Here is a 13,151-nt window from a genome sequence, read left to right as displayed (position 1 = left end):
ATTTTTCCAGCTTCCTTCCAATAAATTATATATTTTAGAACACAACCGTAATTTTACTGTTTTTAAAAAACAAATTTTGGTTTTCCTTTTAATTTTTGATGCATTTGTGTCTCTTAAATTTTTTTTGTTTACCTTATACATTTTTACTATCATGGTCAGTTTTGCTTAAAACTTAGTTTAAAACAAAGGCAAAGAGGAAAAAAATGTGTTGGTGTGTTGATCACAAAAAAATTATATAATACAATAGTAGTTCAAATGCATGTATTTTAGTTTAGCTATGCTCCCCAGTGTAGGTAAGGATATAGAGTGTGTAAATAAATAACGCATCATTGTGACACATTCGTTTGAAGACGTGGTTCTGCAGGTTTGTCATTCTGAGTGTCTTGCACTGGGTCAGACTCTGYCTCGTACATGTAAGGCTGGATTGACAAGTCTATTGTTGTTGACATCCTTATACTTTCTTACCATCACCAATATGCACCTTCATATACATTCATTTTTGTACTCTACGGTGTATATATGTACATAAAGAAGCATATGTGTTTATGAATATGTGTATATGTGCATTGCTACATTACTATATATCACATGTGTATATTGTGGGGTTTTGTTTATTATCTTTTATTAATCTTTCATTATTCTTCTCAGCCTCTCTTGTATTAAGCTGCAGTAATGTGCAAATTTACAGACTGTGGGATCAATAAAGTTTTATCTTATCTTGTTTTTTCTTAAAAACAGTTTTTAGTCGGTAGATAACTGTGTTTTTGCTATGAAACTACAAACATGGCCGAACGGGGTGGAGTCGAATGCTCAGCGACCTGGAGGGGGCGCGGTGTGAAATTTCTCACTTATATTTAAAGAGACCACACCAAAACAGCTTGCTCTGAGGCGCAACTCAGAACAGGGGTAAAGCAAGGAAAGCAAGGAGTCTGTGGAGCAACAAAAARGAAGAATTAAGACCAAAGCGTTGCAGTTTTATTTTAAATAGACCATAAGTGAATGATTTAGACGTGAAAAAGAAGYATTTAAAAGCATGATATGATACCTTTAAACTAGAAGCTAAACTGAGGCTGTGTCACCTCATGAGGASCAGCCTAGCTGGGCCATGTGGGCCTCAAGCTGCTCCAAACTGCTGTGAAATGAGARGGTCTACCCTTCGTCTGACGTCYGCTTTACGTGAGTTTGTGTGACCACGTGCTCCTCRGTTACAATAGGGATCAGTTTCATGTCAGACTTAAAATGCGTTGGGACGTGTATTTACACGTCTTTTTACTGGYAGAATAACMTCACAGTTAAAATGTTAAAGGTAAATAAATAAATAATAATAATAAAAACAATAATAATTTGGGTTTAGCTCCAGTCTCTAAGTTGGAGAATTAGGGCCACACAAAGCATGCTTTTTCATGTAAAGGCTAGAATATTATTACTTTTTTCTTGTAATATGACTTAAATCTCGTAATATTACGGTTTTATTCTCATAATATTGTTGTAATATTATGACTACATTCTTGTAACTTGTAGTTGCTTATTTTTTTCAATTTAACATCTTATTGCAGCATAGATTTCATCAACTAAGTTGCTAAACTTATTTTTAAAAACAAATACTATGGTCTGTGGTGAATTTCCAAACTATGCCGACTCGTTAAAAATAAAAATAAAAACTCCACCATCTTCGTTTCTCTGTTTATTTTGCTGCCCGTGCATTGAGTCCTGGGATATCCTCGACCCGTGAGCATACATGGATGCATCCTCGGATTTCGAGAGTTTGTCGGCTGCATTCCTTGACTGCGTGATGAGGAGCCTTCCAATTGGGACAGTAATCCATGTGGGGCAGTGACGTATGACAAACGCGCACTCATGAGGACACAGCCCATGTTTAGCTCTGCACATGGCTTCTGCTTCTTCCTYTCTATTGACCAATAGTAGAGGAGCTGACCCAAAAAGGGCAGCCCACCTTATTTGCATAATGAGGCAGAAATGCACAAGGTAAAGTAAAAACAGGAAATAGAAAAATGTAAAAACAACACATGGAAATTTAAAAAACTTGTGGAGAGAAAAAAATTATAGTAAAATATCAATAGCATAGTATTGGACCTCCATAACCATGATCCTGTTAAATCAGGGGTGCCCAAACTTTTTCCTCAAGAGGGCCAAAATGAAAACCTCCATGAGGGCTGTGGCCAAATGAAACAATTTAATACATTAAATATGTACAAATACAGTTTAAGAAAYGTCCTTTTTAATGATTAAGCTTGCAGCCAGTGTGGCAACCATTGTTTGTTTATTTATTTATTTATTACCCCGTGCACTTGGAGAATGTTTGACGTGCACTCTGGCAGCAAGGGCTCAAGGGACATTTTGTAAATTTATCAAATATGAGTCTTTGTGGTCTTATAAAGGGTGAAAATCTACATGTGTGCTTAAACCTAATCTAAATGTCTCTTGTTGTTACTTATATTACATGTTTAATTTTAATATATTATAATTCAAAGATCATGCCAGCACCATGAGTGAAAGTGGTGGACCAAATCAAATGGCTTGATGGGCCAAATTTGGCCCGCGGGCCACACTTTGGTCACCTCTGTGTTAAATAAAGTGGAAAACTTATGTGGTCAGATGAATAGAGCCTGCCTCCTTGATGGTATGGGGGTGCATTATTATTATGCACCAATGCCTGTAAAGAATTAACAGCTCACACAGCTGGACATCAATGCAGAGAAGTAGCAGGTTTTAGAACATGCACATTTTTCAGACATTGATTGATTTGTGAGGATTCTGACCTGGTTAAATTAACTTTAGTTTGCATGAGTTTCTGAAGCTTTTTGACCTCGTTTACACAGAGATGTCTGTGGCTGCTAAATCCAGTTTCTGGTCAATAATTAAGCTAGGTTTCAGAAACATTTGATATTTATTCTCCAGCTTCGCAACTACAGCTGTCTATATTTAACTTCCCGTTGGACCTTTTTTTTTTTTTTAGCTTGCACTTCTTCACGGAGTCTGTTGCAGACTGTTGACTCTAGGGGTGTGTGAAAAGGTTTGAATGGTAGGCCATAAAGCAGCTCGGAGTGGCCTAGTAGCGTGTTAGCATCCGGACAGTTAGCAGTTAGCATCCTRGGGGTCTACTGAAGTGAGTGTCCGCCTCCTGAGGACTTATTTGGGGGGACGACGCGCTGACATGGACCGGTGAGTTTGTAATTCTTGGGTAAACTGCTTTTTTTTTTGTCTTACATTCGTTAATAATTAACCTTAAATAATGTTGCACAGTAGGTCTACATAAAATATGTCATCCAGTGCTCGTGTATTGTATGTATTTTTGTCTCAGGAAAATAGATGTTGGCAGTCGGTGTAATGTTTGCTCATAAAACTAAGTTAAAAATGGTTTTAAGCATATTAGAGCATATTCTCTGTTTGCAGTAGCCTACTACAACTGATGTAGCTATATTACAAGAATGCACCTTAAATGTCCAAATGTTGTTTTGTTGTGATCAGTTTAGCCTCTGTGGAGCATTATAAGGCAGCCATGGTGCTGAGTGGTGCTGGTGACGCTCTGGGCTACAGGAACCAGCTGTGGGAGTACAATGAGTCTGGACCAGTTATTCACAAGGTAGGTACTTTATTACACAAAGTCAGGCTTAAGAGTCTTAAATGCAGTTTCTACACACTGACCATAAGGTAGAAGATATTTTAAATCTAAATTGATTGCAGTGTTTTTTTCTAATTAGTGTTCTTATCTTGTTTAAACCCTCGGTCCTCTCCTGACCCTGTAGGAGCTGCAGGAGCTCGGCGGCTTGAAGAACATCAAGGTTCAGCTTCCCGATTGGCCTGTGAGCGACGACACTGTTCTGCATCTGGCAACAGCCGAGGGCCTGGCAACTGGTGAGGTTAAAATCCCACCACAACGTTGTATGGTTTGTGTTGCTGTTTTGCTTTAAATGAGGAATTGATTGGATGAATCAGACCTCATCAGGACACAAAACGTCACGCCGTCCTTTTCAAGAACGCCAGCTAAAGGTTAAATCTAATTTCTACTCTTGTCTTGATTTGCTGCTCTATTAGGGCTGTATAGATAAGCTGGAAATTCAGCCCGACCTTTACTGTGAGAAGGCAAAGACAGGGTTTGCTCACAAGATTAATTACATTTTTTTTAGTTAGCAATGTGAGTGAAATTGTGTCCCTCACAGGGAAAACAGGGGAGGATCTCCTTCATGATGTGGCTGCTCGTTATGTGGAGGGGATGAAAGACATGGAGGGTAGAAAACCCGGGCCTTCGAGCATTCTGGGTAAATATACAACGTAAAGTCACGTCACACTAGCTGTTCGCAACATGTAGCAGTAACGTTCTGGTTCAGGTGTGTCCCAACTGAGACCTGGAGAAGAAGGAGGCTTCAGGGTGCCGTATAACCCTGAGGGGACGGGCTGTGGAGCGGCCATGAGGTCCATGTGCATCGGCCTGAGGTGAGACACTTCACCTGAGGATGCAGATTTAAAACTTCCTCTGTTCTGAATGCAGTCCAGTTTTATAAGTCACAGCATGGCATTAAATCAGTTTAGAAAGTTGACTGTAGAAGAGGCTTAATTTAAGTAGTCCTACTTTAGCATTTGACCACATTCAACGCAAGGCTCCATATTTAAAACCTAACTGAACAAAAAACCCTTTGAGGTTTATATTTGCATTAATATTGAATATCTTTCCTCATCTAATTATTATATTACTTTGTTCCTCCCCTATCAGGTACCCGAGGCCTGACCAGCTGTTGTCACTCGTGGCTGTTGCAGTGGAGACGGGCAGGATGACGCACCCTCACCCCACTGGTTTCCTGGGAGCCGTAGCGTCGGCCTTGTTCGCCTCATACGCTGTCCAGCGCAGGCCGATCACTACCTGGGGACTGGGCCTGATCAACGAGGCCTGTCCCATAGCCAGGAAGTTCGTTCAGGATCGGGGCTTCGCTGTGGAGGACACGGAGAAAGACTGGGGCTACTTCTGTGACAAGTGGCAGTGGTACGAGCAGCTGAAGTCTGCTTCATAGAGATACGATTGATAGACTAATTTACTTAAGAACGGCCATTAATACTCAAGCTTTCATAAAGCACACAAAGTACCTGTACTTATTACCATGAAGCAAATATATTTGATCACTCTTCTAGCGGCAGTTTTTCCCATTCATTAGTCCTGCGTGTGTCTGCAGGTACCTGGATCAAAGAGGCATTTCTAATGGAGTGGGACCACTGATTTGGCCAACAGCCTACGGCCCAGCTGAGAGAGATGAGGTCTATAAGACCTTCAGCCTGTCTGGTTGGGCGGGACGCAGCGGACACGATGCTCCAATGATCGCTCTGGATGCCCTGCTGGCAGCTGGCTCAGACTGGGAGGAACTGATGAGCAGAGCTGCCTTCCATGGAGGTCAGTGGTTTGATTCTTGGATGTTAGAACACTCCATTATATTTCACCCCATCAACCATTTTATTTATTTATTTTTTGTGCAGGCGACAGTGACAGCACAGCAGTGATTGCCTGCTGTTGCTGGGGTCTCCTGTACGGCACCAAAGGGGTCCCTGAAGGCAACTATAGCAACTTGGAGTATCGGGGACGACTGGAGCGTTGTGCCGAGCAGCTCTACGCTCTGTCACGTTGACGAGACGCAAACAACCTGCAGCCTGGACCGATACTGCACCGACAGTGTGGGGAAAGCAGGCCGCGCTGACGCAGAACAAGCTGGCGTGCTCATAAACATCGATTCAGAGTGCTGACACTGAGCTACAGAGCATGCTGTCATATTCGCCTGTAGGGGAAAGACTGGCCCACTAACCCAGAGTCATTTCTGTTACAAGGACAGTGTGCGACACGTTGACTGTCATTTATAGAGCACCCTCTTGTGGTCACTTTAAAATAAAATGATCTGTTCTGCTCAGTGGAACGAATCCAAACTGTGAAAAATGTCCCCTAAAAGTAATCACTTCCTCCTGCCAACCTGAGACAATAGTAAATGTTTAGCGAGCTCCAAATGAAATGTTCTTGCTTCATACTAATGAAAAATAAGTTTGTCTTAATGCTGCTGATACTTTGTGCAGTTATGGTGAATATTAACTGCAATAATCCACCTGTGCACAGCTGATTCAATAAATGGAACAGACAGTAGTAGTAGAGTTGAGAACTTTATTTTTTAGTCATTGTTTTTAATTTTTTTTTGTCTTGTCCTTTTTTTTAAATTAGATTTTCCTACAGGAGAAGATGGGCAAAGGTGTGGTCTTAACTACTAGAGATTGAGTTAAAAAAATTTCTAAAAATCCCCTCATGTCTTCACATCTCCTGTCGTCCCAAGATTTTTCTGACAGTCTTTGTTTCCTGTTTGTGTTGTGGTATTCACAAGACCTCAAGGCTAAAATGCATTTCCGGAAGAGAGAGAGGAAAAAAAGTTTGCTGCTGTTTTTTTCCCATCTGTTTTTCCATTCGCCCACTGGTTCACCCAGCAAAGTGCCTCACGTCTAAAAGAAAAGAGAAAAAAAAAAACTGGGGAGGTGTTAAAGGGGTTGGACGCTGCTGCTGTCCTCATCTTCATTACCATTAAAAACGTCCTCGGTCGGGGCTGACACTGAGGTTTGTTCTGACTGACGTTACAGCAGAAGAGTACGGTGCTGTCAGGGTGTCTTCTCTCCGTAAGATTCTGTCGGTTTTGTTATGTGTTGTGTTTCCCTGGACTTCATGTCCAACAGGTGGGGTGGGCAGAGTTCAGGACGTCATGGAGGCAGAGAGGTTTTAGTTTCCAGGTGGGTGGAACGAAGCAGGGTGAGTTTGTACCTGCATCGCTGTGGAAGGGAAACAAAAACTCGTGAGGACAGCCAGATTAAAGTTGAAGACAGACGGCTTTGTTGGCCTCGCTCCTACCTTGTGGGTGTCCTATGTAAAAGTGCTGGTGTGCTCCTTGCTGAGGTCCATGCTGAGGGTGCTGGGGCACTCCGCCGGGACCCTGCTGAGCAGTCTGCAACATTACTAACTGGGGCTGACCATGGCTGCCTGTGTGGTGAGGACCTGGCATGGCTCCTTGGACGTGGGCCTAGTGAGGTTGAGAAACAATTGAGACAAAGTTAACGTCAGGAAGAGAACAGGGAAACTGCAGAGTGATTGTGGAATGGCTGAAGAAACTAAATCTTGAGCTGGTAAGGCTAAAAGAAGCGGAATACAAGCTAAAAAGAACATTAGCTGAAAGTGAAATGTGACAAAACTCCCTAAAAAATAAAAGCAAAATGCTGTCCAAAACCCAAAAGGCACCAGAAAACAAAAACACTGAAATGGATTTCAAAAAGAAAAATTGTGGCTGTTGTAAGAAAAATTTAAAATCTCAGTGTATTTCTATGAGGGAAATGTTTGTAAATAAGGTTTTGAAAAGTCTTAATTTACAAAAAAAAAAAAAAATATATATATCGTTTTGACATTTGAATTGTTATATTAGCTCCAAGTATGCAGAATGAGCTACACGTTAAAATTGATACAGAAGAAAAAGAACAAAGAGCAACCGGATCCCTTGAGTGTTGCCCCTCCTTATGGTAAGATGAAAAGACTTGACTTTAAGGGACCAGAACAATGAAGCCTTACCTGTGCTAGCTGGCCCAGGGGGTAAGTTGGTGGGATGCCCTGGTGGCTGTGGATGCTGTAGCCCTGAATGGGGTAAGAGCCCTGCGGAGACGTGTGACCTGGAGCCATGTTGGGTGGTGTGGGGGCCGACAACGGGCCTGAGTGGTACAACGACTGAGGCTGTGGGCCCGACTGGGTGTTCTGTAAGAAGACATTGGTTTGTTAAAGAAATAGTAGACATGTCAAATAGCAGAAACTAAACAGGATGTACTGTTAAAATATCAGCGGTTAACTGGTGAATGTTGAGTAATTACAATTTAGCAGAGTGCAAAGTATCCACATTAAACAAATACTGATAATATCCTGAACCACATGTACGTCTCAGTGAAGTTAAGTTCCCAAATAAAAAACACGTACATTTGTCATGTCAGGTTATTATTTAACAATCTTAGTGCAGACTGGGTTGTGTCCTGAGCAGTGAGGGTCATTTTTGATGGAGGGCACTCACCTGTCCAGGACTGGGAGCAGRATGCTGGGGTGGGGGCTGGTTGCCTGTTGGGGTACTGGAAGGCTGTGGCTGATGAACTGCACCTGAGTGATGGGAGAACGACTGTGGAGCTGCACAAAAAACAAAAAATAGGAAGACAGAGTTAGCATCAAAGATCTGTAAAAGCAGGGTGTTTCAGCTCTTGTGTTTTCATTCACCATAGATGCCCTGTTGTGGCCCCTGAGGTCCCTCTCCCTGCGCAGAGAACTGAGGTCCTCCAGGTGGTCCGAGAGCTTGTGGATGAGGACCAGCACCTTGACTTATCATCCTTGCMCCACCCTGAAGCATGGAGTACATTGGCTGTGGTGGAAGACAGAAAAAATTTTGCCCAATAAGCATTCAGCACCTTTTGATTTGTTAACCATTTAAACCRAGGGAAACAAAGACGAGCTGACAAGGCTGGGCTCAGTGGGTTCTACCTGTCCAGGGTAGGGCGCCATGGCCTGGAGGACCTGCTGCTGGCCGTACTGCTGCGGGTTGTATTGAAGGTAGGACTGAGGGTAGGGGGATGCCACCAGAGGAGCTCCAGCAGCCGACGCAGCAGCTTGAAGCATCTGAGGTGCTGAAGTACCATGATCAGAACGTGGAGCCACCACTGAGCCTGGCAAATAAAAATACATTAATCAAGACAACAAAGCTCTGGTAATTTGTGTCTAAAGTTCTTTTACACACTTAGGTGCCATTTTTGGACCACAAACAGAAAAAWGATAAAGATCGAAAAAGAAGCAAAACAGTAGATACTTCCTTCAAGTGAAGCAAATAGTTTGTAAAATGATCACATTTTAATTTAAAATAGTCTTTTTACCTTTGGTCCTGGCYTATTTTCCTTGGTTAACTGTAGACATTGTGTACTGGTACATCGGTGGAGGCTGAAAGAAACCATTTTGACAAGTCAAAACCAACATAAATCTTGCCAGAAAATAAGGAAAATTAAACTAAAGCATAAAGTAATAATCAGAATAACATTAATGATCAGATCATACCTGCACAGGGTGAATCTGTGAGACATAAGAGAGGTAGGGAGTATTATAGAGCGGCCCCTGCCCGTGCTGCAGGACCACCGGGCTTGGAGGTGTTGGACGAGGTGGGGTGGGTGCTGTGTTGGGCTTTGTCTGCACAACAGAAAAACATCAAACATTTGACATTTTACATCTAGACATTTAAATTTTACATTTGAATGATCAGAAAACAAACATATTTCAATTCATGTTTTTCTATAAATCTATATAAAATAACACCATTGTTACAATGAGCTTTACCTCAGCTTATTTCCTGACAGARCCAACATTTGTTTTTCCATTTTAGTAAGTTTGATAAGAAGAAAGTAGCTTACCATGGGCATTTGGGATTTGTTAGGGTTGAARTCTTTAGCATTTGGATTTAAAGTTGATTTCTTTACTTGGCTAGAAGATAAAAAAAAGTTCATCAGTGTCACAGAAATCATAAAGTTCCCGATGCAAAGTCAAAAATCCTGATTCACAAACTTACTCTGCCACACCATCTGTCCTCTCCGTCGACTCGGACCTCACGTCCTCACTTCCTGGGGTCCTGGCTGGCTGAGGGGTTGCTGGTGACTGCCTGTCTGAAATAGGTGTTGTGTTTGTTGCAGCTGCAGAACCCAGTGTGGTGGTTGTGTCCTTGATGGGCTCCTCGGTGGGAGCTGGGGAATGCTGAGGCTGTGATGGGCTGGCAGCGGGAGGCTGAGGCTTGGCCTCTGAAGCAGGGTGAGCGTCTGACGAAGGCGGCTTGGTTGCACTCTGCTGAGTGACCTCACCGACTGAAGGAGGCGTTGCTGCTGCTGGAGACGTGGGCGAGCTGGAGCTGCCTGCACTTGGCTGGAGCTGGAAGACCGTCAGGAAGTTAAGAGATTTGTTTCTAACACATATCTGATTTATGACCCAAAGCCCTGAATGTCTATTTAGGCTGCAGCAAAACCTCCCAATTTAGGAACTATAGTTTCCAAATTATCACCAGCAACAAGCATATAATAATGTTCAATATTCAGGAAAAAGGCTTAAAACCTGCTAAAGGTAGAAGGAATCAAACAACTTCCTGAAGTACAGAAGCAGAGTCACAACAGATCAACCTGAAGTGTCTACAGCCGACAGGCAATAGAGATAAACACACTGCCTTACTGACACACTTTCCATCTAAATTTAAACACACATTTTAACAATTTTATTTTAATTATTGCATCATTTTATCTGTGAAAGCATGCCTGACAGTTATTTTTTCTGGTGTTGTAAAATTGTTAACAGAAATGCTAACATAGTTKAATGTCAAAATTCTTTTACGCAATATCCAGACAATGAGTAATATTCAACAAAGAACTATGAACAATTATTGATTGATCAAGAATTCATGCGTTTCTGAAAAATAAACAGCCGTGCTCTCACCCTGAATTCTTTGCCAAATTTCCGCAGCTCTTCAATCTGCGACCTTTGTTGAACTGAAGGAGCTGACAGGAAAGAGGAAATGACAATGACTAAAACAAAACAAATTCTGGTAAATATGCAAAAGGCCTATAACTATGTACAATCTGATTGTTCCTCCTGTTATTTTTAAAGAAGACAAACCTTTACTGCTTTTGCTGTCCTCTGTGCTGCTCGGACTCTCTGCAGATCTTTCTTTTGCAGCTGCACCAAGGATCTCATTCACTGCGAGGCCAAGAAAAAACAAAAAAAATCTTTGTAGGACRTATATATCTTGCAGCAAACACACAATGCTATTGACAGTAAAAGTCATGTCAAATCATTACAAAATGAAAATTAATGTTTGAAATTAAGATCAGTTTGTGTGAATTTGGAGAGGGGAAAACAAAGTCCTTGAATTCAGATAAAAACTGATTCATCATGCGTGAGAAGATGGGCTACCTGCCAGCTCTGATAAACCAAAACAAGCCTGACCAAAACTAAAAAGAACACGATGGGAGACATTACCATCTACAGGGAAGAGAGGAGCAGGGCCAGACGTCTTCTGGGCAGGCAGGGAGACGGAGGAAGTGTCCAAATAAGGTGTGTCGTGTGAAGAACCTGATTTCGGGGAACGAATAGCTGCCAAAAAAAAAAAGGATTAAACAAAATGCAGCAATACAATATTATATAAGACTTTAAAAACAGTTACAGCTGAACTGTACCTGTGGGCTGAGAGTGAAAGTTTGTGTTCCTGTTTGTCCTGCTTGACTGTGGAGGTCTTTGAGCTTTGGGAGATGTTCTAGTAGAAACTGAAAGGCACAAAATCAGTCTTAATCTTTGTGAACATGTGATGAAGCAGCTAAAACTATTCCTGGCAGATAACGTACCACCATTGATAGGCCTGCCAGCGTCCGACAGAGAGAGGGGAAGGGAGTGAGAATGAGGAACTGCGTGTCCATGAGGGGCAGGGGGGCTGGATGGGGAGGTGGCATTAGAAGCAGAGGCTGGCGTGGATGTAGGTCCACCGGGGGAGGCAGGCGTGTACGGGCTTGCGGCACCAGAACCTGGGCTGTGGCTACCCTGTGGGTGGTGGGGAGCGTAGGCCCCGCTTCGACTTGACAGAGGGCTGRTTCTCTCTGATGGAGAAACTCCAGGCTGAGGTCCCCCAGCAGAGGAGAGCGGGGGTCTTGGAGAGGAAGATGAGGATGTAGAAGGGCGGTAACCTCCYCTGAGGCGGTTGTGTGGCGGAGGACCACCAGGACCTCTCTCAGCTCTCTCTCGGTTCATCTCTCTCTGACGCTGAGGTAGTGGAATGTACTTTCCCTCTCTGAGACACACAAAGRCCATCAAACACATGAGGATGATGTAATACACCACGAGAACTATCTGGTGCACAGAAATCAGCTTCACCACAACTAAATATTAAAAATATTTGCYAAGTTTGACACTTGTTAGAAGATTTCTGTGCCTTGAAGTTGCTAAAATAGTTTTGCTCAYCTTTGCCAGAGGAAAGTGTACAGATCTTCTACAGCGAGACACGTAAAACTTCTACTGATCTGAGTCTCACCTGCTGCTGGCTCCAGGACTGTCTCGACCTCTTTCACGAGGACTCTCATGATCCCTTTCCCGATCGCTGCCATCCCTCAGCACAGAGCTGTACTTGTCCTCCTCGCTTTTGCCTTCATCGTTTTCCAGGCTGGCGCGACGGCGATACTGCGGGCTTGATTCAATCTCATTGGCGAGGCGAGCAGCTCGTGCTTCCCTCTGCCGAAAGACCTCAGAGGTGCCCCTCTCTAATGGAACACTGAGAGGAAATTAAAGGATTAAAAACCTCTAGTTTCAACTTTTGTACAAACTCTTAATGGCAGTAATGTTGAYGCAATTTTGTGCCAGCTGTGTTTGTCACACTGTTACAATTGTTAAGACTTGAAAAGTAAAAAAATAATAATAATAATTGTATTGATCCAAGACTTGCCTTTTAAGGAAACTATTATCTTATGGTACAATACGTTAGAAACCAGATAAAAAAAAAAAGCATATGTGAACAAACTTATTAAGATTAAGATTCATAAACTTTAAAGAGATRCTCTAATTTGTTTTGCCATTTAGGTGACTCAAATAAAAATTAACCAATAAAAAATAAGGATGCACCGAGCAATCGACCCGAAGCCGGCAATTTTCCCCTTGATCACTTAAAACTGGAGACGGGGCGAACAAATTTAAAAAACAGATTTTATTTCCATTTTTTATTCTGCAAGTTCTGAGAAATCTGACTTTATTTTTTTTTAGTCCATGAACACCATTAACACAGGACTTAGAAACAAGCATGTACCTGTCAAGCGACGGTGTCACTAGATTTAGCCAGTTTTAAGACCCTTCTAGCACATTTTTATAAACAACTAGAGTCAAATCTAGATACTTCTTCAGGTGTGTGGAGACTTTTTTGCACTAATCATTCAGCAGCGTCGTCCCAAAGCTCTGACAAGCTGCAGCACTCAGCTGCAGAAAGGAGAGGAGGGGGAAGTAAGGCGACGAGACCAACTCCACATTCACCTGACAAGTTGGTTTTGGCTAGGGGTGGGAATCTTTTACTATCTCACAATTCGATTCAAAATTGATT

General features: G+C 42.4%; 2 protein-coding genes across 2 annotated transcripts; one reads left to right on the top strand and one right to left on the bottom strand.

Annotated features, from left to right (window-relative positions):
- Nucleotides 1–2,706: 2,706 nt before the first annotated feature.
- On the top strand, nucleotides 2,707–5,935 carry LOC106535168 (protein ADP-ribosylarginine hydrolase). Its single transcript, XM_014032105.1, has 8 exons — nucleotides 2,707–3,183; nucleotides 3,490–3,604; nucleotides 3,768–3,876; nucleotides 4,182–4,280; nucleotides 4,350–4,455; nucleotides 4,733–4,999; nucleotides 5,187–5,401; nucleotides 5,485–5,935. Exons 1-8 carry the CDS (start codon nucleotides 3,176–3,178, stop codon nucleotides 5,631–5,633), a joined length of 1,068 nt encoding a protein of 355 aa, XP_013887559.1. The 5' UTR covers nucleotides 2,707–3,175; the 3' UTR covers nucleotides 5,634–5,935.
- Nucleotides 5,936–6,140: 205 nt separating this feature from the next.
- Nucleotides 6,141–12,335, bottom strand: LOC106535167 (ataxin-2-like protein; the record flags this gene model as incomplete). Its single annotated transcript, XM_014032104.1, is given in 16 exon segments — nucleotides 6,141–6,804; nucleotides 6,884–7,052; nucleotides 7,592–7,771; nucleotides 8,079–8,188; nucleotides 8,276–8,417; nucleotides 8,537–8,718; nucleotides 8,923–8,986; nucleotides 9,101–9,229; nucleotides 9,451–9,520; nucleotides 9,606–9,958; nucleotides 10,514–10,575; nucleotides 10,694–10,774; nucleotides 11,057–11,170; nucleotides 11,254–11,340; nucleotides 11,419–11,858; nucleotides 12,099–12,335. Coding segments are annotated over 16 exon segments (2,470 nt in total), but the record flags the coding sequence as incomplete, so codon positions are not given.
- Nucleotides 12,336–13,151: the final 816 nt, after the last annotated feature.

This window comes from Austrofundulus limnaeus, unplaced genomic scaffold, assembly GCF_001266775.1.
Source record: "Austrofundulus limnaeus strain Quisiro unplaced genomic scaffold, Austrofundulus_limnaeus-1.0 Scaffold1374, whole genome shotgun sequence".
NCBI classification, from domain to species: Eukaryota; Metazoa; Chordata; class Actinopteri; order Cyprinodontiformes; family Rivulidae; genus Austrofundulus; species Austrofundulus limnaeus.
Note: the sequence above shows the minus strand (reverse complement) of the source record. Positions and strands in the feature narration are given on the sequence as shown.

Bases quoted from the DNA above. Each gene is read 5' to 3' on its own strand.
- LOC106535168 (XM_014032105.1), top strand. The intron at 3,877-4,181 runs GTGAGGTTAAAA...TGTCCCTCACAG, and splicing joins AGCCGAGGGCCTGGCAACTG to GGAAAACAGGGGAGGATCTC. The intron at 5,000-5,186 runs GTACGAGCAGCT...GTGTGTCTGCAG, and splicing joins TTCTGTGACAAGTGGCAGTG to GTACCTGGATCAAAGAGGCA.